Source organism: Carettochelys insculpta, chromosome 1, assembly GCF_033958435.1.
Source record: "Carettochelys insculpta isolate YL-2023 chromosome 1, ASM3395843v1, whole genome shotgun sequence".
Classification (NCBI taxonomy): domain Eukaryota; kingdom Metazoa; phylum Chordata; order Testudines; family Carettochelyidae; genus Carettochelys; species Carettochelys insculpta.
In genome coordinates this window covers 272,293,297-272,316,264 of record NC_134137.1, presented here as the reverse complement: position 1 = coordinate 272,316,264, position 22,968 = coordinate 272,293,297, and the positions used below count along the sequence as shown (strand labels likewise).

The 22,968-nt window shown below is 43.2% G+C and overlaps 1 protein-coding gene across 2 annotated transcripts in view; it reads right to left on the bottom strand.

Annotated features, from left to right (window-relative positions):
- DRAM1 (DNA damage regulated autophagy modulator 1) overlaps positions 1–22,132 on the bottom strand; it is a 31,664-nt gene extending 9,532 nt beyond the window's left edge. The window contains exons 1-5 of one of the 2 annotated variants that reach the window (XM_074983823.1): positions 22,068–22,132; positions 21,439–21,666; positions 12,926–12,993; positions 9,724–9,866; positions 78–255 (exon numbers count right to left, since the gene is read on the bottom strand). In XM_074983823.1, coding sequence (XP_074839924.1) covers positions 78–255; positions 9,724–9,866; positions 12,926–12,993; positions 21,439–21,569 — 520 coding nt within the window. In that variant the 5' untranslated portion in view covers positions 21,570–21,666; positions 22,068–22,132. Of the gene's footprint in view, positions 1–77; positions 256–9,723; positions 9,867–12,925; positions 12,994–21,438; positions 21,787–22,067 lie in introns of those variants that run through there. The other variant, XM_074983824.1, reaches the window with a different exon arrangement.
- Between the last annotated feature and the right edge of the window lie 836 nt (positions 22,133–22,968).

Below are 22,968 nucleotides of genomic sequence, written 5' to 3'. Positions count from 1 at the left end.
TGACTTTAGAAGTGGTTTAACATGAGAGGAGGGACAACTGTATGTAAAGATACAATACTCATACACAAAAAGGATACTGGGAATGACAGCTATACATGACACTGCAGCGACAGACATCCTTACATAACATGTACAGGGACTGTTCCATTGTGGACATGACTTGAAAGAGATGATAGACTGAAGTGTAATGTAAACAACACCAGACACAAAAGCCAGAAGAGCTCCTCCATCATGGACGCTGGGAACAGCTAACTCCTGGAAAGAGAATCAGCAGAGTGATTATTTGTTATTATTTGTGTTGTAGTAGTGCCAAGAAACTGGCTGTAAAAATCGAGCCTATAGATCTGACCTAACTGTGAGCTGAGCTGTGGGAGGGGAGGAAAGGAACATCATGATAGCCTGTAACAACAGTTGTTGATGGGGAAAAGGAGCAAAAACGAGACACGCTGATAACATGTGAATAAAAAGATTGACTGATATAACTCAAGGACTGTGTTAAAATGTTAGCTGGCAAACGAGGAGTGGAAGACCAGAAATCAATTAACCAAAATTGGCTTGGTGGAAAGTAGGCCTAAGTGGTGGAGGAAAAAAAAATGAGGAGATGGGCTATTCCATCCATCACACTCCTTTTTGGGGTTCTTTAAGAGACAACTGAGAGGGAAATTGGATTCTGAGGTAAATTTCACCATCGTGACTGCCCCACAACTACCTGGGACTCTGGGCCTTCATCGTCCTGAGAGATATCCTGACCTGAATCAGGCCAGAGAGAAGGATTCAGAGAACACCATCATCTCCACCAGTTCCAGCTCTACCCTACGTACCATCTGTACAATAAAGCGATCGTGAAAGATGCCAGATTGAAAGCGCTAGCAAACTGAGTGCTTAACCCACCGAAAACCCTAACCCTGAGCTATCTGCCAACGTGCCTTCATTTTATATTTGAGGGGCTTGTTTTAGGAATAAGTTCATATTCTCTATACCCAGACACTCCTTGGCTTTTCTGCTGTAATGGCCAATGAAATGTTTTGGTGGTGTTTTCTCTTGCTACTTGTAAGATATCAGAATTGCTAATGGTACAGTATGATATATTGACTAGGAAATTGCACTGGGTAGTCAAGAAGAATGGATTCTAATTCCAGCTTTGCAGCTGATCTTCTGACTTTAAGCTAATCAGATAATTGCTGTGTGCCCATCCATAAAGTGGAAATGATGCATATGCTCATAAAGCTTTATGAGAACTATAGATGAGAAATGCTATGCTAGTATTGTTGCTGTTCAGTTCACATTCAACTGTAGGACCCAAGGATTGGAAAACTCAAGAGTTCCCACCACAGTCTGTGCCAGTGGAGGGTACTCAAAGACTTGCAGAGTTGGGTACTTATTTTGTCACATCTTGCATGTAGGCTGTACCCAAACACAACATCCAAGAAAAGACAAATTAAAAAGTAAGACTGGCAATTAATTGCAGATAATGGATGCAATTAATGCCAAACAAATTAACTTGATTTAAAAAATGCACAATTAATTGCAATTTTAATCAAATTGTTAAACAATAATATAATACCAATTTAAATGTATTACAAATATTTTGGATGCTTTTCTACATATTAAAAATATTTATCAATTTAAACACAGAATACAATGTGTACAGCGCTCACTTCATAGTTTATTACAAATATTTGCACTGTAGAAAATTAAATCTTATTTTTCATTTCACCTATGTCTACTCAGTTCTATTTCTGATTCAGCCAATCACTAAGACAAAGAAGTTTGTTTACATTTATAAGAGATAATGCTTCCCACTTCTTTCTTACCATTTCACCTGAATGTGAAAATGGGCATTTGCATAGTACTGTTATAGCCAACGTTGCACACACAGTTACATGCCAAATATGCTAAATGTTCATATGCCCCTTCATGCTTTGACTAATTGTTTTGTTGTTGAGTGTACTTATGTAAAAATATCCTATATTTGTAAGTTGACCTTTCATGATAAAGAAATTGTACCATAGCACTTGTATGAGGTGAACTGAAAAATAATCTTTCTTTTATTTAAAATATTTACAGTGCAAATGTTTGTAATAAAAATAAAATGAGAACTGCACTTTTATTCTGTATTGTAAATGATACTGCTATATTTGAAAATGTACAAAAATTTAAATTATTATTCTATTATTGTTTAATAATGCACTTTAAAGCTGCAATTAATTGTGACTTTTTTAAAATCCTGTGATAAATTTTGACTTTTTGATCATTTGACAGCCCCCCTTAAGAGATGAGAAGATAAAACATGCCAGATCAAATGAGAGTCAAAATTAGTGATGTGACTGGGCTCCCTCTCTAAGTTTTATACCAAAAATTGTTTTCTTGACTCTGCTAAAATATTTTTCATTCTTGCTTCATATTTTCCTGGTGGGAGTTGGTTTTGGTTTCTCTGGGGAATGTTTTTTTTAATTATGCATCACCACCAGATGATTCAATCAATGCAACAGAGAACTGTTTGCTAATGTTAAAACAAATCTATAATTAAAGGGGTTAGTTTTAAGATTCACAACATGATTTATAGGATTTAATTTCTATATAGTGTTTAAACCCTTTTTACAAAATATTGCCTGGAGGTAATACTAATAGAACTGGACACACACTGCAGCCCTTTTGGCCTGAAACACCCAATGTTTATTACTTGCAAAACTCTATTCCTTGGTTTTTGAAGCCTCCCATGGATCTGCTAACACACAGGCCTTCTCTCTCTTCAGCTCTCTCTGGTTGCCTATTCCCATTCAGCTCTGTTCCTTCCCTATACACAATTGTACATTGTTAGGTTTCTATAGAAGCCCAATACTGTGTACAGAGCAAAACGGGCCTATATTATGACGTAACAACATACGATACAGTTTGTTACTGTAAAGTTACACAACAAAGGTGGCACGAAAAAAAGATGGGACTACACTCCAGCAACAAAATAAGTTTTTGTCTTTGTGCCTCATGAAAATAATGTCTCCACTCCAAATGAGACATCATCTACTCTCAGTTTACGAAAACCTGCAGAATATGTGATCAAGTTAGGTAACATGAGGAAACTGTCGAACAATTAATTATTAATGCATTCTTTACACACTAGATGTCTTGAAATAGATTACTTCTGCTAAGGATAAACATTACTATACAGGGATAATTATAGTAGTAAACGAAAGTTCAAAAATTATGACTTCAGAGACAAAAACAATTCTGGTAACAAGCTGTACCAAATGCATTACATTATTTAAATATACATACCGCTTAGTTCTGGCTTTTGACAAATTACTGATAAGTACTGCAGGTGACATGACATCCCCGGGAATATTAAAGAAAGATTTCATAACATCCCACAGTTCTCTTCCCCTCAACGGCCATAATCAATTGATTTTATACTAGGTTTTAAGAAGAACTAACACAGGAACTTAGCAATGATTGCAGAATAGTTGACTTGGATGGCCTTTTGCACCTCTTGCTGGAGTTTGTAAAATGGTGTAGAGTGCTGTTCTCAGGCTAGAAAAGATTTGGGGGAAATTTAGATTTTAAAAAAAAATTTTTTTACACTAACTCTGAAAAGTTCCCATGCAATGCTGTGCATTCCATTCCTCGTACAGCACAGAGAAGGAATGTAAGATGATAATGAGACTTTGCTTGTTGTCTCATTTTCATCTAGTTAAGAAGTAACTTTCAGAAAGAAAAGGTGGACTTTAAGGTATTGGTATGGCTCCCAGAAGATCGAGGTCCAATTCCCTGCATTCCAGCAGATTTGCTGTGTGACCTTGGATAAAACCACTTAATATCTCCTGTCTGTAAAATGAAAATGATATATCCTTTGCCTGTCTTGTCTCTTCAGAGTGTAAGTTTTTTGAGGCATGGACCAGATTTTTTTATGTTTGTACAGCACAAAGCACTATAGGTCCTGTCTTTAGTTGGTTTGTATTGCAGTACAAATAGTAAAATGAGAAGTGTCAGAATTAGTGAGAACTTTGCTTATGCTTTCTGACAAGATCCCAAAACCTTATTAAGAAGTTTTTAAAGAATGAACAAAAGATTTGAACAGAGAAGGTTAAAATAAAAAGATGATAAATGAAATAATGGGCACAGATCAAAATTTTCCTTTTTGATCTCTGATTAAGAACCAGTGCTACAAGAAGTTTATTATTGTATTAAAACATTTCTTGTACTGCAAGATTTCCAACTCACATTCATGTCTTTCTGCTTACTATTCTCCTTTTTTCCCTTGAAGGCAATATTGGGAATTCTTGGACTGTGGCCACATTGCATTCTGCTTTTGGAAGCAGAATGCAAATGAGCGAGTGGGAAATTAAGATAAGGCACAAATTTACATATTTTGTGCCTCATTTGCATACTCTCACACAATCTCACTTCCAGAAGAGCCTTTTCTGGAAGCAAACACAGCTGTGCAGATGAGGTTTGTTTGAAAACAAATCCCATTTTCAAAAGAATGCTTCTTCCTATTTTTGTTTCAGGAAGAAGGGTTCTTTTGAAAATGGGGTTTGTAGTCACAGCTGATGTTGCACTATCCTGCAATGCTTCGTATGTCTGGTCTGGTAGTTCTCTTTCTGATCTGTCTCCACATCATGTACTGGGAGAGAGGAGGAGGGGACCATTAGGAACAGACGTGGCATCTTAGAGCACGAAGTCAGAGTACTATCAACTGGTGCTTTTTCTGTGCTGGTACTTGCTGGTACTGAGTACCAGCACCTCGGCAGCTCCAGCCATGAGATTGGTGGGAGGAGGGGATGGGGAACTAGCTGAGTACAGCAAGGTTGTGACATTCATAAATTTAACATTCGCAAATTCTATTATTCACGGACACCAGACTCCCTGTGTGGTACCAGTAGAGGAAGGTGTCTCACCCCCGCCCCATCATGGGCCTGCCGAAGCCCCCTGCTGGCCGTCACTTCCTCTTGAAGCAGCTTGCATGAAGCAGCTTCCTAAGGAAAGGCCACCCCCACACAAGGCTCCTCCCGAGGACGCAGCCCCGATGTAGTGGCCGAAGCGCAGGGCCCACATCGATTTCATTCCCCCTCCCCCAACACAAACACTTCTGGATCCAGGGACTCAGCTCGGCAGACATGTGCCATTGCACTGCGCGTGCCCAGGAAATACGACTGTTGGGAACACCACCCTTGCGAGTGAGCGGCGGGGGCGGCACGGGATGCACTCATGTCCCAGGCCTGCGCCTCTGTCATGAACAGCGTGGGGGGAGGTGGGGCTGCCTTTGGCTTCCATCTCTGGGCTGTGGGCAGGGAGTACAATGATATTCATGAAACTCAACATTTGCGAGTGTTCTCAAAACCAAACCCTCGTGAATGTTGCGACCCTGCTGTTCCAGCACCTCTGGGGGGGTTTTGCTGTTTGATTTTTCAAAAAGGCACTGCCAGCAACAAGGGGGCAGCAGCAAAATGAGGGGCTGCTTCTGGTGCAAGACACCTCAAAAGTATTTACAGTTAAAATGTTTGATGAGTAAAGGTATTGAGAGAAGGGAACCAGGAAGATACAGAAAGAAAGCATATTGGGAGGTAAAGGGTGTGAGGACTTTAGAATGGCCATCCTGCCCAGGAGTTCTTTTAATAGAACAGTCTCCCTCACTGCTAGTTAGCCCCCCTAAAACAGGTACAGGTTTTACCCTCACCTCTGTAACGACCCCAGTTTCTACTAGCCAGGAGAGCACAATAAACTGTGACTTTGCAGCCCAAACTGAAGTCTGCTGCACCCTGCATAGCATCAGTTGACAGGTTAAGAGCTGACTAGCTATACATCATAATCAAATATATTTTTTACTAGGTCTCCATATGGATGGTGTCTGTTCTGTTGCTCTAAGGAGGATACTAATTACCCAATGTGGCCAAGTATCTTTAAGCTCAGGAAGTGGGCTGTTTTCTTTTTCAAAGAAAGAGAAGTAGACAAAGACATGGGATTAGTAAATTATCCTTGTCATTTGCCTGCAATTTTAATTATTTAAATTAATTTAATTATTTAAATTAAATAAATTTAAATTATTATGGCTTGGAGAAGAAAAATAAAGTATTTCCATTCAAGCACTCACAGAACAAGTCTTACTTTTTCAGGCAACAGGAAGATGTAAGTTGCACATACACACACTGCAGTCTTGCTTACCAACCCCCTACTTCTTACAATTGCAAAATTCCTGTTCTCTGGGGCACATCTGTTTTCACATATCCTAAATGACCTTCTATGTTCTTATGTGCCCTGACTCAGCAAAGCTTGTATGCATGTGCTTAAGTCCATATTCATTAAAAAAAGAGGTACTTACACTTGTGCCTAACTTTAAGCATATAAGCAGTCCCAGCTTTTGCTGGTATACGCTGCATCTACAATAAGAGAATTTGTCAATAAGGCTAGGGTAGACAAAACCTAATTTGTTTTGCCCTCTATTCTAAACCTGAACGGCTTAAATGATCACTTGTTGAACTACAATGATAACTTGCAGACTGGTGCCATTAACAGTCTCTCTTTATCTGTCAGTAATGCATAGTCTATCTATACTAGAGAAGGCTTTGCCAGTGTACCTAAACCAGCATTTGGTGTAACTTAAATCGGCAAAAGAGTGCTGCTAGTAAGAACAGTGCAGTAAAACCCAGCACTGGAGTAACTGGCACACTCTGGATACATCTATATTATGGCTGTGTCTACACTACCACCTTCCTTTGAAGGAAGGATGGCAATTAGGGTGTTGGGAGTTTACTAAAGAAGTGCTGCCATGCATAGGCAGCACTTCATTAAGCAAATTCCCCCCCGTGGCAACCTGGAAGTTTTAAACTTGAAGTACTGGCACGTGTCTAGCCATGGTGCACCCACGGGTACTTCAAAGTGCTGGGCATATTCGAAGTCCCCTTACTCCAGGGAGAAGGTGCTGCGCGGGTGGGAGGGGGGTGGAATTTGCTTAATAACACTGAGTGTCCTGCCTCCCGTGATTGCATCTGATCCCTGAAAATAATACAGAGACAATGGAAAGCATGAAGAAAAAGCAGATAGTACTAAGATGTGGAAAAAACAGAGTTGCTGAGGGAAGGGTTTTTGGGTTCTCAGTGTATTATTATACAGCTTCTGTGCACAGTCTGTGTTCTCAACTGGCCATCCACTGACTGTCCCGCCCCCCTTGATTGCATCTGATCCCTGAAAATAACACAGGGACAATGAAAAGTATGAAGAAAGAGCTGATACTAAAGTTTATGAAAAAAGAGAGTTGCTGAGGGGCAGGTATTTGGCTTCCCAGTTCATTATACTGCTTCTGTTCACAGTCTGTATTCTCAACTGGCCTTCCACCCGTTCTTCCCTGCACGAAGGGATACAAAGTTAGAAGAAAGAGGATAGAAAAGGCTAGGAAATTTTTTTCTCTTCCCTCTTCACTACACAGAAACCGCCAACACCAGGGATGGCAGCAAACCCTTGAAAATCTTAGCCACTGGGGAGACGTCCCCCTAATGGCAGCAATCCCCCAAATATATATTGATGGTGGGTGGTTCTGGGGTCTGTGGCTGTACAGCCAGTTGAAAGGGTCCCCACAGCATCTGCAGGGGTCCCCACAGCATCTGAAAGGACCCACAAGTCTCAGTTGCCAGAGGAGACTTCCCCCGGCAACAGCAAGTCCCAAAAAATCTTTCCTGCCCTTGGAGCCCTCATTGCGTGCAAGGAAGGACATGGTGCTGCGTGGCCATATGGTCCGCACCGAGCAGCAGGCACTACCTTTTATGGAGTCGGAGGCTAACCACATGATGTGGTTGTACACAGGAAAGACCCTGACTGCGTGGCGCCTGTGGGGGAGGGAGCTGGGGGCCCTGCACAAATGTAAACAGCAGAAAAGAAGTTTCTTGTCCTCTCATACAAGCACGACCCCCCACCCCACCCCCCCCAACAGCCTAGCTGCCACATGGTGTGGCAGAACAGGGGCTGGCACCAGCGCAGAAAAACAAAAGCAAGCGCTCAGCTTGCAGAGGTAGAGATAGAACCAGAGCTGAACTAATAGCAAAGAAAGAAAGAAGTTTCTCAGCCTCTCACACAAGCATGACTCCGCAGCCACGGGCTTCCTGGTGCTGACTTCAAATTCACGTGTTCCTGTTACTTAATTCCTGCACACCGGAGCCGTGTCTACACGTGCACACTACTTCGAAGTAGCGGCACTAACTTCGAAATAGCGCCCGTCACGGCTACACGTGTTGGGCACTATTTCGATGTTAACATCGACGTTAGGCGGCGAGACATCGAAGCCGCTAACCCCATGAGGGGATGGGAATAGTGCCCTACTTCGACGTTCAACGTCGAAGTAAGGACCGTGTAGTCGTTGCGCGTCCCACAACTTCGAAATAGTGGGGTCCGCCATGGTGGCCATCAGCCGAGGGGTTGAGAGACACTCTCTCTCCAGCCCCTGCGGGGCTCTGTGGTCACTGTGTGCAGCAGCCCTTAGCCCAGGGCTTCTGGCTGCTGCTGCTGCTGCTGCAGCTGGGGATCCATGCTGCATGCACAGGGTCTGCAACCAGTTGTCAGCTCTGTGGATCTTGTGTTGTTTAGTGCAACTGTGTCTGGGAGGGGCCCTTTAAGGGAGCGGCTTCCTGTTGAGTCCGCCCTGTAACCCTGTCTGCAGCTGTGCCTGGCACCCTTATTTCAATGTGTGCTACTTTGGCATGCAGACGTTCCCTCGCAGCGCCTATTTCGATGTGGTGCTGCGCAACGTCGATGTTGAACATCAACGTTGCCAGCCCTGGAGGACGTGTAGATGTTATTCATCGAAATAGCCTATTTCGATGTCGCCACATCGAAATAGGCTACTTCGATGTAGGCTTCACGTGTAGACGTAGCCCTGGAGAGCAGCAGCCAGAGCGGAGCACTGTGAAGCATTGTGGGATACATACGGGACACCCCGGAGGCTAATAAATTTGATTATAAGACATGATACTTCCACACTGGCCTTTATTTGAACATTTAAATTCCAACTTGACGTTACACCCAGCCTGTTCTAATGATATTATTATATCGATATCAGCGCTCCCTAAATTGAGCTAATGGTATTTATAGTGAAGACAGTGGCATTTTAATATTGTACTAACTGTCTTAAATTCAAATTTACCTTGTAATGTCGATGTAGCCTCTGTTAACTGACACTTGAGGCCAGCTGCTATAGGCTGGCTTCCAGGTGGGACCAACTGCCACGGGGCTGGCTGTACTGGGTTGCCTCCCTTCCCCCCAGCTGGGGCTGGGAGAGCCCCGCTGGGGATGGCAGCAGTGTGGTGACCCCCAAAGCCCTTGTGGAAGGGGCCAGCCCCCCAGCCAGGGTCAGTCAACTCTCTGGAAAATATGATTAGCCAGCAACCCCCTATTCCCCAGGGATGTTGGATAATCAAGCTTCTATTGTAGAATAAGCTAAAGAGGGAAAAGCACTTTTATGTCTATATTGGCATTTTTGCTGGAATATGTGTCACCAAAAATCACACCTTTAACTGGTAGTGCAACACAGGCAAAACTTTCTAATATGGCCTTGTCTTTAAGAGAGTTGGGAGCCAAATGTTTCCTTCAGAAAATTAGTGAAACAGATGGAAGGGGGGAAAAAAAGACATTTTTCTCATGTTAATTTACCAAATCATGAACACAGCATTAACCATTTAGATCTATAATTGTTTATGGCAAAAACTTTTAAAATTAGATTTGTGATTAAAACAACCATACCTGAAAATTTGCAACAAGGCCCATTCCAATACAGCCCAGTAATCCAATGCATAATGCAATCATGTTACATGAAGGACTCATAAACTTTGATGATTCATTTTGCTTCTCTACTATCAAATATCTGATGTACATTGTAGCGGCACCTAAAAGCCGAAAAAAATCCCAGAACATTTATTTCCATTTATAATGCAATTATATTATGTTTTTTCATTTCCATTGGTGAAATAACATATACATTTATGAAATTAACTTAAAACCACTGTTCATTGTGTTATATCTTCTCTAATTCTACTGTGGTGGGAGTGGGACTAAGAAGTAGTAAGTTCTGCACGCATTTTCAGATGCCATTTTGAAGTGGTCTGCTCAATACTGACTTCCCCAGTTGCCCCCGTAAATTACTTTGGGATAATTCAGAAAACGGTGTCATTTCAGTCCTCTTACAATTTGGATTTTAGAGAGCAGACAGTGTCGACGACGATGCAGGCCACATCAGGACAGGGAGTTGAGCACTAGGTTGGAAGATGGACAGTTTGTGAGAATTTAGTATACCCTGATAGATAGCTGTATTTGGGAACTACATCTGTTAATGACCAGGGTATAGCTTCATTCTTGGATGTAAGTAATAGGGGGAAAAAAGTGCATCCAGTTACATCGTCAGAAATTGTTCTCAACTCCTGGAGCCCAATTCTGACTAGTCCTTGCCATAAGAGCCCTCTAAACCACCATACACTGATATTTTTTGCCAAAACCAACTATAGGCCCTGACAGTCAATTAATTCCTTTCAAATACCTATTTACATATGAAAATTGCATCAGAGAACTAAAAACAGCATTATCATACAGTTCATAACTCAGGTTCTGTCTACATAGAGAAGAACAAATCATGTAGCCTTATTTACAATTCCCACAACACATTAAACTTGCCTATGCAGACAGGGCCTGAAGGGAGATATAACTGGAGTAGGAATTTATGCATAGAGACCCTTTCTGGTTTGTGGAGCCTATATATGTAAGTATATAGGCCTAGATTCTCCTACTCTATCAAATGAAAATGGCAGGCATGGTCTGTTGTAGTTCCTTGATTCAAGGATGCCTAGCTTCACTACAAGATTCCTGATGGCGAGGGCATCAAAGTAATTTAAATCACTGATTCTGAGTGTGATTTAAATAAGCAAACAGAAAACCTGGAGTCAAATAATCAATTTTAATTGTTTTGTATTTATACTTTTTAGTTATTTTCCTAAGATAGAATGATTCAAATTGGTGGTAATCACTGAAACATGTCAATTTACAACTAAATGTAGCCTTTTACTAAACTGATTCTTCTTTTTGCTGATCAGCAGGATACATTATATCTGTGCACATTTATTTAAGTAATGACATATCTTAATTTACATTTAGTCAGATTTTTTTTTTCATTTTTATGATGGTTATAAAATAGTGAATAGTGAGTGCATTTCTTATTTGCTAGATGATGACTGATTTTTACTTGTTTACGTCAATCTATTTGAATATATATTCAAATTCAATTCAAAGAGCACAAAACCAGCATTTTTAAATGAGCCGGATACATAAACAAATTTATCAAAAAGTTTACGAAAATATATTTTACATTTAAAACTTATTTGTTAAAAGGAAGTGTTGCCTGTAGTTAGTGAATTGTATGTTTCTGTTCACCACGTCCTTCAAGATTTTTGAACTAGTAGATCTCATTCTCTTGCACCTGTTTTTATTTACAGATTGGAAGAAGATAAAGGCCATGTCTACACTTATGAAAAACTTCACAATGGCCATGCTAATGGCCATATCAAAGAATACTAATACGGTGCCAAAATGAATTTCAGAGCCTCATTAGCATGCCTCCAGCTGCAGCATTTCAAAAGTGCTGCTTTTTGCTTGCCCGTGGCTCATCTACATGGGGGTCCTTTTTGAAAGGACCCTGCAAATATCAAAATCCCCTCGTCCCCCTAGGTGCCCCTATTCTAGTCCCCACAAAACGTTGCAGAAAGCTCATTCCACAACCCCACATGGGGAACTGCAGAGTGTGTCTTAAGGTTCAAAGACTGCAGATTATGGGTTGACTCTGTGATCCACTAAGGCCACGTAGTCAGTGCAAAATGGCCTTAAAGTAGCTAGAAATGACCAGTGGAATAAAACTGTCTGCTGATAGTGATAAGGGGATTTGGATGCAGCCCCATGTAGATGAGCTGCAGGCGAGCAAAACGCGGCACTTTTGAAGTGCTGTGGCCGGTGACATGCTAATGAGATGCTGAATATTCATTTTGGCACCTCATTAGTATTCTTCCATTTTGCCATTCGCATGGCCGTTTCAAAGTTTTTTGTAAGTGGAGATGTAGCCAAAAAGTTTTTCTGCTTTTTCAACTTCCATTTGAAGGAACTAATCACAAAACTGAGCTAGCTGAATAAATGGAAGTTACGAAAATATTTTCACTGCACCTGCAAAATAAGCTACTTGCTTTCAAAAGCTGGTATAGCATGTAAACAAATTCTGGTTCTGTGTGCTTAACCAGTGACTTAACCATTTCATTATTTCTCTTTCTTTAAAAGAGAAAATATGTACTGAATAATTTTACTTAATTTAAATTATTTTAATAGATTATGGAAAGTTCAGGCCTCAACACAAGTTGCCAATTCTAAATGTTGTTTAGAATAGGATTACTTTTAAAAGATAAACCTTTTTAAATTTAAAATATTAGATTTAATTTTAAATTTTAAAATATTAGATATTAAACAAAAATACCACTGATTTTTATCCACACTCTAAGGAACCTTATATGATTGGTGGACCAGCTATAGCTGAGTCCATGCTATCATTCTACCACACCTTTCCCTGTCCCATACCCACCCCAGCTCTTCCTTTCCCTTATACTATAGGTTGTGGTGGGGAGCCAGATTTATGCCAGCAGACAGTTTTCTCCCATTGGTGATATCTAGCTACTTTAAGGCCATTCTGCACTGATTAAGTGAGCTTAGTGGATCACAGAATCAACCCATTATCTACAGTCGTTGAACCCTATGACACACTCTGCAGTTCCCCCTATGGGGTCTTGGAATGGGTTTTCTGCAATATTTTGTGAGGACTAGAATAGGGGCACCTAGTTTCTGCTCCTAGCTTCAGATTCTCTGCTGTTCAGACAGAATCTGGCCCTTTATTTGCTCAGAGCAAATACCCCATACATACCTAAAAATGCTGAAATATTGATCATAAATCCAAAGATGCCACTTTCTGGAGGTTTTGTCCCTGTGTCACTAAAACAAGAACAAAAAAGTTCATGAAGTTTATAAGACTGAAGTTCTAAATTATAATACAATTCCCCAAAAAGAAATGTCATTTGTATGAGATTTTATTTTAAGAAGACAGACATTTCCACAAGAAAATATAATGCCCTCTGTTGCACGTCTCAGGCTTTACTGGTCAATCTGAGCATTTATTTTTGGGTGAGAGAAGTGTTAGCTTGCCATTGAACACAGTCTCTGAACTATAAACTTCCCCCAAATTCATCATTCATACACAGCTGTGATGACCTGGATTTACACCTCAGTTATCTGTGAACAGCTGCGAGTTAGAAGGACATTGGTGAACTTTGCCAAGGATAAAACCAAAAAAAAAGCAGTCGTGTAGCACTTTAAAGACCAACAAAATAATTTATTAGGTGATGAGCTTTCGTGGGGCAGACCCACTTCTTCAATGGCCAGCTAAAGTAGTACTGCAGTTGAGACAATGTTAATTGAGAGTATGTAGGTTTGTGGGAACATATGAGTCTCTGCTGGACTGCTGGAGCCTATGGATAATTCTGCTATCAAAGGGTAGAGTTGAACTCTGATTCACACCTCACCCCTCAACTCCAGGATTCTCCTCTCCCTACTTGTATGGAGCTGCCTTTGATAAAAGAATGAGCAGATTCATTAAAATGAAAGAGCTACAAGGCCCCACGTCTCCTCTCACTTATATAGTATAAATGGGAACTAACTCTGCCGAAATCAATGATATTCTATCAATGTAAAACGGCTGTAAAGTAAAAGAAGAATCAAGACTACAGCACATTGTTACCTTATAGACTAACAGAAATTTATGAGCATAAGCTTTCGTGGGCAAAGACCCACTTCGTCAGTGCATCTGAAGAAGTGGGTCTTTGCCCACGAAAGCTTATGCTCATCTATTTCTGTTAGTCTATAAGGTGCCACAGGACCCCTCGCTGCTTTTGCAGATCCAGACTAACACAGCTACCCCTCTGATACTTAACACATTGTTAATGATCAAACCCGCAACTAGTTCAAAACATAAGCTCTGCAATTTTCCCTCCTTAGCTTATTATTGTGTTTAGTTAAACAATTTAGTAAGGTAGTATCTGCTATAGCCATACAAGTCTTTTCTCCAGGCAGACGTATGTGATGGAATTAGGGGTGTTAGGAGCTCTGCCATACTCCATAGCTTGAAGTCATAATTGCTTTAATTATCAGGACCTTTTTAATCTTGAATTTTTTAATATTTCCTCATGAGCTTTGAGCAGTTTTATAAAAATGACAGAAGACTTGCTTCCAAAGAGAGCCACTTGAGACAATTCTGAAGTATTTCTGCAAACTGCAAATTACTCTATGCAACCCAAGTACTGAACCATGATTACTTCAAAGCCCTTGAAGGGCTTCAGGTGAAAGGGAAATGGAATCTGCAGATGTGAAATATGCAGTAATTCGAAGTTCTGGGAACACTTCACATTTTAAGAGCAGTCTAAATAATTTTAAATTGTACTATGTGCCACTCATTACTGAATTCAATCTATCTTAAAACTAAATTTTATAGATGAGTTTTACAGTTTCAAAGGAACTCAGGACTGTATATATTCAACCATGTACAGTATTTTACAATAATCATTTTATACCACAAATATCATAGGCACATCTACAATGACACCATCAGGCATAGTACTGGATTTGAAGGGACAAAATCATGTTATTTCTATGTGTTTCACTATAAAGAATAAAACTAACATGATATGAAAACACAAAAAGCATAACTGATGTTTTCAGGACCACTACCGTACATATTTTACACAAATTATTTGCTTTAGCCTGTCGGTGAGATATATTTAAAATGAAATTACATTCAGCATATAGAGCTTTTTAATGGAAAAAAGTATATAGTGCATATGAAACAAAATCTGCTATTAATTTAATTTACAATAATGCACAAGGTTAACCTGCTATGGATGAAGGAACTCGCTAGTTCCTTCAGGCACAGTGGATTAACCTTCACATAATCCATTTTACAGAAAATATCTTTAGGAGCCTGACACTGAGTATTCAATCCACCGGATAAAAATGAGCCAGAAAATTTAACCTTGCACGTTCTAAAGAGTTACTTCAACATTTTTTAACAGATCAATTTAGATCACATAGTGCAGCTCCACTGAGTAATTCCTGGGGTAGGGTAGGGTGGCCTGGCTGGCAGGCGGAGGGTGGGAAGGGGAAGAGGCTGTGGCAATCTGGTAAATTACTTTTGGACACCACTGGTTTAGATTCTGAGCAGCATAACAAAAGACCTTGCTATTCTTCCCCATTTTAGGTTCTGTGTATCATAGACATTGAAGTCCTGTGAGCAATTTCCTACCAGGAGCTGAATTTAAGCAGCTGTAGAAGGAAGGTGGCCTGGCCAGTGCAGACAAAGTCTATGTCTTGACAAGATATATGTTACATCAGAATGAAATACAACTGAAATAGCTGTAAGTGGACATATATTGGGTATTTATAACATAAAATGAATATAACTGAAAACTTGAATTAAAGCCAGTTAATAGCCTGTTTTAACTGGGACTCCACTTTCTAGAGAACTAGGGTTTCGGTTTTTTTTCCAATATCCAGTAAATGAGCCAAGACTGACATATTGCATAATTGAAATATCTTGCAACATTCTTCCCCTTTCTCTTTAATCATGCTTGCTTACGGCTACATCCCACAATACAGCTAGCCATTAAACTCTAAGGAATGAACCAAGTACTAAACAATATAAAAATGTGTTACAGCTATATAGCATGAATTACTATATCATACTGACAAACTTCATCAGCCTTTTATTAAAATCAGTTGAGTTTAGAACTATTAAAAATTGTATGCCAAATTTTGCTGCATATCCTTTTCCACCAATGCAATTCATGCTGCTCTGAACAGATAGAGCACATTTTCTTCTCTTCATCCACTCATTCAGGAATGATGGCTGAACAATTACTAGCAGACATGAGGCCAAATTTGTCTTACAAATTGTGTGAGGTCTTAGAGGTGACCTGTAAAGGATTTCAAATAAATTAAGCTTGTCCTTCTCCCGCACCCCACTTCTTACTGATGAATAAAGAGGGCCTAAAATGTATTTTATTATTTATTTAAAATCTTACCTATATCAAGATTATAAAGTCTAGTCTTGCCTAGTTTCATTGGAGGAAAGGTAAAGGTGTTGAACCCATGTGTAAGCATAGTTAACCTGTGGAACTCCTTGCTGGAGGATCTTGTGAAGCCCAAGACTATAGCAGAGTTTAAAAAAGAACTAGATAAATTCATGGAGGATAGATAGGTCCATCAATGGCTATTAGCCAGGATGGGCATGGAGGGTGTTCCCAGCCTTTGTTTGCCAGAGGCTGGAAATGGGCAACAGGGAATTGATCGCTCGATGATTACCTATTCTGTTCATTCCCTCTGGGGCACCTGGCATTGGTCACTGTCAGAAGACAGGATACTGGGCTTGATGGACCTCTGGTCTGACTCAGTACGGCTGTTCTTATGCTTCATCTACGGACGCTTACCAATATGTCAGTTAGGGGTGTGATTTAAAAAAAAAATAGCAAAAGCTATACCAGCAGAATGGCTGTTGTGGATACAGTTATACCAGCATAAAGGCGCTTTAATTTTAAACAGGTATACCTTACTTCCCTTCCTATGTGGGGAGGGAAAAGCTACACTGGAATAAATACCTTTACACAAGTAATATTGTGTCCACATTAGGGGGATTGTTCCGTTTTAGCTATACTGGTATAGAGTTACTCCTGGGGGAATTCTGTGCCAATGGGCAATGCAGAATTTTGCAGGAATTAGCACTGTGCACACAGAATTTCCTTTCCCCCATAGAAATGAATTGCAGAGCTTGGTGGCACAGAGAAGACACTGTCAGCAGGAGAGAGGGGTAGCTTAGAGAGTGCCTGGCAGCTGCATTTCCCAGCATGCCCTGCCAGAAGGAGAGGGCAGCACCAGGGAAACTGTGAGCAAGCATCAGCATGGGGTGGAAGGGAAGAAGTGGATATCTGGAATGAGGGGACCCTGCGGCTGGGCTCTGGGGTGGAGAGGTTATAATTATCTAGGCTGGCAGGGCCCCACAGTTGGGCTCTAGGAAAGAGGATGTCAGGTGGGATTTGAAGAAGAGATGTTGTGGTTGTGTGAATCCCTGACTGGGCTCAGGGGTAGGGAAGAGAGAGAAGGAAATAGAGAAACAGAAACAGGGATGTCATGAGGGTTTCTTTAACTCCCTAGTTCTGGGACGAATTTTTATGTGCATCTGTTTTGTTAGGAACACCCTTGCTGACAGCCGGTTTTAAATAAATTAGCAAAATAATTGAAACTGGTGTGATTATGTAGTGTTGTTTTGACAAATAAAATTTGCAGAACTTTTAATTTATTGGTGCAGAATGCTCCCAGGTGTATATAATCACAGCAGTACAATTTTTGTGTACTGACAAAGCCAAAGGCTTCCTGTACTCAGAATGTCAGTCACTGAAGATAAATAGGTCTAAATAAATACACAATGATGCTTTAAAGAGAATAAATCTCCCCTCCCCACTGAATTAGCATTATGTATTATTTTAATTGCAGGAACTTCTGGAGCAGGGATGGCCAGACTGTGGCTCATGAGCCACATGCAGCTTTTTCACCATGATAGTGTAGCTCATGGAGTCCCCGCACTCTCCTTCTACCCGGCTGCGTTGGAACACTCAGGAGCCTTGCAGCAGGGCGCTGGAGTAGGGCTTCTGACCAGCAGAGAGAGGGTCTCAGGGCTTCATGTCAATGTGCACACCTCTTGGGGCTTGGGGCTTCAGCTGAAGCAAGGTTGAGGCTTCAAGCCCCAGCTCTCAGATTTCTGAAGTGTCATACGCAGCTTGGAGGTTCTAGTGACTTCAATCCAGGCCCCAATTGTGATATGTAAGGTACAGACACACATGGGATTTAAAAAGCCAAGTTTCTGTCCCAAAGATCTTACACTCTACCTAATCCTACAAACATTTAAGATCAGAAACAATTCAAAAGAAGCAGGTAAATATTTACAGGATCCAGATCCATATGTTGAGACAATAAATGGAGAAAATTAGGGACAGAAACATGTTTTTCTTAAATTACATGTATGTACCTTGCATAGCATAACTAAGACCCCAGGAAAAGTGGGGTAAACAACTACATGACTGTGTTTGGTGTAAGAAGCAACAGTCACTTAGGACTAGTATATGCTTGAAAGTTGTATTGGTATAACTATTTTACTTAGTGGTGTAGGGTTTCTTTTACACAAACAGCTACATCTGTAAAAACCTGGTATGGACATATTTATAGGTGTATAAAGGTAATGTTGACCAGGATTATTATTCCCCTTCTCATATGAGAACACCTATCCCATTATAAAGCAATTTTTATGCCAGCATAAGTGTCTCCACACCTTAGTGTTGTTCTACTTTAACAACACTGGTGTAGGTAAGGTGAAACCACTTTTTAATAAGCTAATAGGACCTGATCCAAAGATCACCACAAAACCAAGTCCATGAAAGGCTTTCTATTGATTTCAGTGGAATCTGAATGAGGAGCAAGATTTTTTAAAGGTATACAGGCATCTAAAGAGGCAGGTGTGCACTAACATTTTCAAAAAATACCTAGGCACCTAACTCCCTTGAAGTTAGGCACTTTAGAAAACCCGACTAGGCCCTTATTTGCATCTTTTGGTGCCAAAATACGTTTATTGTAGCCTAAGGTACTAAATACTTCAGCTTTCTTGTGTCTTTTAATGTCATCATTTCTACAAATTCTCTAGATTTCACTGTGGCTCCAAACTGGCAAACACTCACAGGAATAACTTCATATGTGTAGTCTTATGAAGCTACTCATGTTCATAAAGATATGTAAGTACAATATTTGTAGCATTGGGGCAATAGTCTTTCAGCCTAAACAGGACTTAAAGTATTAATGTAAAAGAGCAAGAAGAGAAAACACTTCACAATCTCTCCTGCCCCACTCTGCTTTTCATGTCCTCTTTGCATATTATAAAGAAGGAAAAAGGGGAAAAATCATTTATCTCTTTTGCCGGTCACTTTTAACCTCCCAGGAGCAAAATCAAGATAATTATTCAATTGCATATTCATATATTGAACAACAAATGAAAAATCAAGACCTAGTATTCGGCATAATGGACGGTTTGAATAGGAGAGGCAGACCCCACAGAGAATGGGTAGGTGATTGGAGCTAGTCTACAGAAACTAAGCCACTCCACACTGGGCAGGGAAAGATGGAAGGAAATAGTGAGGGAGGCATCACACACCAATGGGCACTGAGCCCATGGCTGTTGATGATGAGGATACTATTCAGATATGAAGAGTCAAAACTAGGATTAATTTGTATTTTACTTAACTGTATGTGAATAACAAAGAGGAAAAAAGATAACATTTTAAGGCATTTCACACATGTGCTCTCCCTTCCCTTTCTGACATAAACTTTGTATCCACCATCTAGCTTACTTGTGAGACCTCTCAATTATCAGGGGAAGAGAGAAACAAACTACCACACAAATTGCTTCAGTCTTGGGTCAGCAGCCTGCCCAGTACATAAATGCCATTTAATGGCATCCACTATGTGGGAGCACGAGTGCCTGGTGGCCGGGCCTCACTTGCAAGGCAGAATGACCATACACTCCATCTTGGAACGCTATCATACAATGGCGGGAAGGTCTGAAGTCAGGCCAGGAGAAAGAAATCAGAAAGTTGACAAGTAGTTGGAAAGTCCCCAAAGAGAACATCCTGACAAGCAGATAGTAAGTCCCCAAAGAGAACAGCTGGGGCAAGTAGCTGGAAGCCCCCCCAAAGAGAACATCTTGGTTGTGCAACATCAGAGGGTCCTGGGGGAGGTTCAGAAAATGACCAAGGACAGAGGAAATCTTGTAACATGTTCTGACAGGCCGGGAGGATAGAAAGCCCAAATTAGGTAACAAACGCTTTAATTGGCCAGGTATTGAACCCCCAAGTAAGAAACAGTATAAAAGGTGATTTAGCAGGAATAAGGGGGTGGGCTCCTGGACACGAGGCGGAGGCTAGCAACTTCCAGTGCAGACAGCAGACCCCGGCCTGATCACCCGGACATCACCACCACGAAAGGTCCCAACCAAGCCGTATCTCTGACTTGAACGGTTGCTGTTACGTAGTTGTTGGTGACATGTGGGAGCATTGGATGTTATTGGTAAGTCACATGTAATTATATACAGCTATATGTAACCTAGTGTTTAGCCTATGCCAAACAAATATATATATATATATATATATATGACAAGTGTTAAGTAATTGTAGTTATGAATAAATGAATCAATCACTATTGGTAAATACCACTAGCTGGACTAGCTGGGGCTGTATAGAGAATTATTGGGACTTAGAACAGCCACAGGGCATTGTGGTGTTCACAATCAGAGTGTTATTGTTCCTGGTACTCGTAATACTGTGGAAACCTAGGTTTTAAAGTAGATACACTGAATCACATATTGCTGTTACACTGTATAAGGCTGCTAAAAAAGTTGGGGTGGTCGATCCCAGGCCACCCGACTCCCCCCGCTGTATCAAACCCCATGCGCACCCACGGGACCCAGAGTAGGTCAGCACATTGTCACACTAAAAGACACGGCAAGGAAGAACTCAGATTCTGGGCTTTCTAAACAGAATATATACACTGCAGGACACCAGCTCCTGAGTGAAGTCAGACTCCCTCTCGGTCCTGGAACCACCTTGCACTCTTTGGGCCCAAATCCTGCTTTCACTGCCCAGGCAAAACTCCCACTACCCCAGCGCATTTTCAGGGCACTGCTCGACTTGTCCCTGGGGGGTGCTTGTTAACCCCTGGCCCCTGCAGGAAGCAGGAGTCGCAGGCAGCGGGAGGAGAGCGGTCCTGTTCCCCTGCATTCAGCTGACTGCTATAGAGAACAGCCAGATGGGGCCCACCCTGTAACACTTGTTTCCTTCCTCCCGCGAGGGGCAAGCAGCCATCCCGGGGATGCGGGCCCCAGCATCTGTCCTAGGACAACCCCAATTTCCCTGCCCTGCTCTCCTGAGCAGGAGCCTTCTCTTTTCCATTCCAATGCCAGTGCAGGGTACGCCCTCTCCACCCCACAACCTCCATCCTCCCCCAATCACCTGGCTGCAGCCTCCATGGCTCCCCACTGCAGCCCTAAGCCCCCCCCCACACATCCCCCATACCCTTCCCCAGCCACCCCCTGGACTGCACCCAGCAGGGTTTCCCCTCCTCCAGCCCCTCCCCTGTTCCCCACACACCTTGCCCCAGCAACGGGGGCTGCAGCCTGCAGGTTCCCCCCCAACTCCGGCCCTCAGCCCCCCTTACTGCACCCCCCCTCCACTTTCTGCCTCCCCTCGGGCCCGGCCAGCCTTCGCCCGTCCCGCGAGCGGGGCCGGGGACTCCCACCTGATGTAGGGCACGAGCGGCTCCACGTGCCCCCCGAGCACGGCGATCACATAGGAGATGATGAAGGCGGCCGAGGACCAGCAGACGAGCAGCGCGGGGACGAAGGCCGCCCCCGGCATGAAGCAGAGCATCCTGCCCGGCCGGGCGCCGCGGGCTCTGTTACAGAGCCGCTGAAGTCACAAAGCGGACGGGACGGGACAGGACTGGACGAGGCTCGGCGGGGTCGCGCTGCGAAGTCACCGATGTTACACTGGCAGAGCTGCGGGGTCCGGTCCGTCTCCCCCGCACACTCCCCGGGCTCTTCCCTTCTCCCACCCGGGACTGCTGCGCTCGCCTCCTCCCCACGCGGGCTGGCCCGTCCCCCATCCGGCCTGTCTCCTCCCCCGCATGATACCCCCTGGCCTGTCTCCTCCCCCCACGGCCCCCCCTTTCTCCTTCCCCTCACCCCCCATCCGGCCTGTCTCCTCCTCCCCATTGACCCCCTCCCGTCACTCCTCCCCCACCCAGGGCTGCTCCCCACCCCCTTCCCTTCTCGCGCAAGCCCCGGGCTGCGCTCCCCTCCCCCGCCAGACCCCTCGGTCCCCTCCCACGGCCGGCGGGGTCCTCCCTCCCGCCCTTGGCGCTCTCACCTCGGGGCTCGCCCGAGCTCTCCCATCCAAGGCGCACCCGCCCAGCCCGTCGAAGGGGTTTCCCCCTCCGCCCCCTGCTAACTCGCGCCCCCCGCCTCCTCTTTCCCGGGCTTTGGGCGTAACAAGGGGCAGCGGCGGCTACTTCCGCTCGCCCGGAGCCCTCGCCCGGGGAGTTGTGCGCCGCAGCGCACGCGGTAGGTCCCCTTTCGCTTTCGCTTCTGCACTTGAACGCGGCCGCGGCTGCCCCTCCGCTTCCCCTTTGGTGTCGGAGCCTGCAGGCAGGACCCCGGCACGCCTGGGCTGAGGCTCAGGCCGGGACTGCTGCAAAGCTGCTCTCCGCCTCTGGGGGCAGGCTTGCGAAACGCCCTCCTCTCTCCACCGTTTTCGTCCCTCTCCCGAGCACGGCGCTGGGGCGGTTGAGGACAGCAGCCACAGGACTCTTGGGTACACGCCCACATGGTACCACTGGTCTTACAGAAGAAGAAGGGGGAAGGGAAGCGCCTCTGCTGTCCTCCGCCTCTCAGCTTTGCTGTACACGCTTGTCAGCGCATTAGAAGGCCTGCTAAACCCAGGGTTGTGAGCTCAGTCCGTGAGGGGGCCATTGAGAGCTCTAGGGGTAAATAGGAGAAAAAAAGCGGGGGTGGGGATGGTGCTTGGTCCTGCCAAGAGGGCAGGGGAGAGGACTTTATAGCGGGCCCCCCAGTATAAAAAGGATGTGGATGTGCTGGAGCTGGTTCAGCAGAGAGCAGTGAAAATTATTAAGGAGCTGGAGCACAAGACCTATGAGGAGAGGCTGAGTGATTTGGGCTTGTTTAGTTTACAGAAGAGAAGACTGAGGGGTGATTTAATAGCAGCCTTCAACTTCCTGAAGGGGAGCTCTAAAGAGGATGGAGAGGAATTG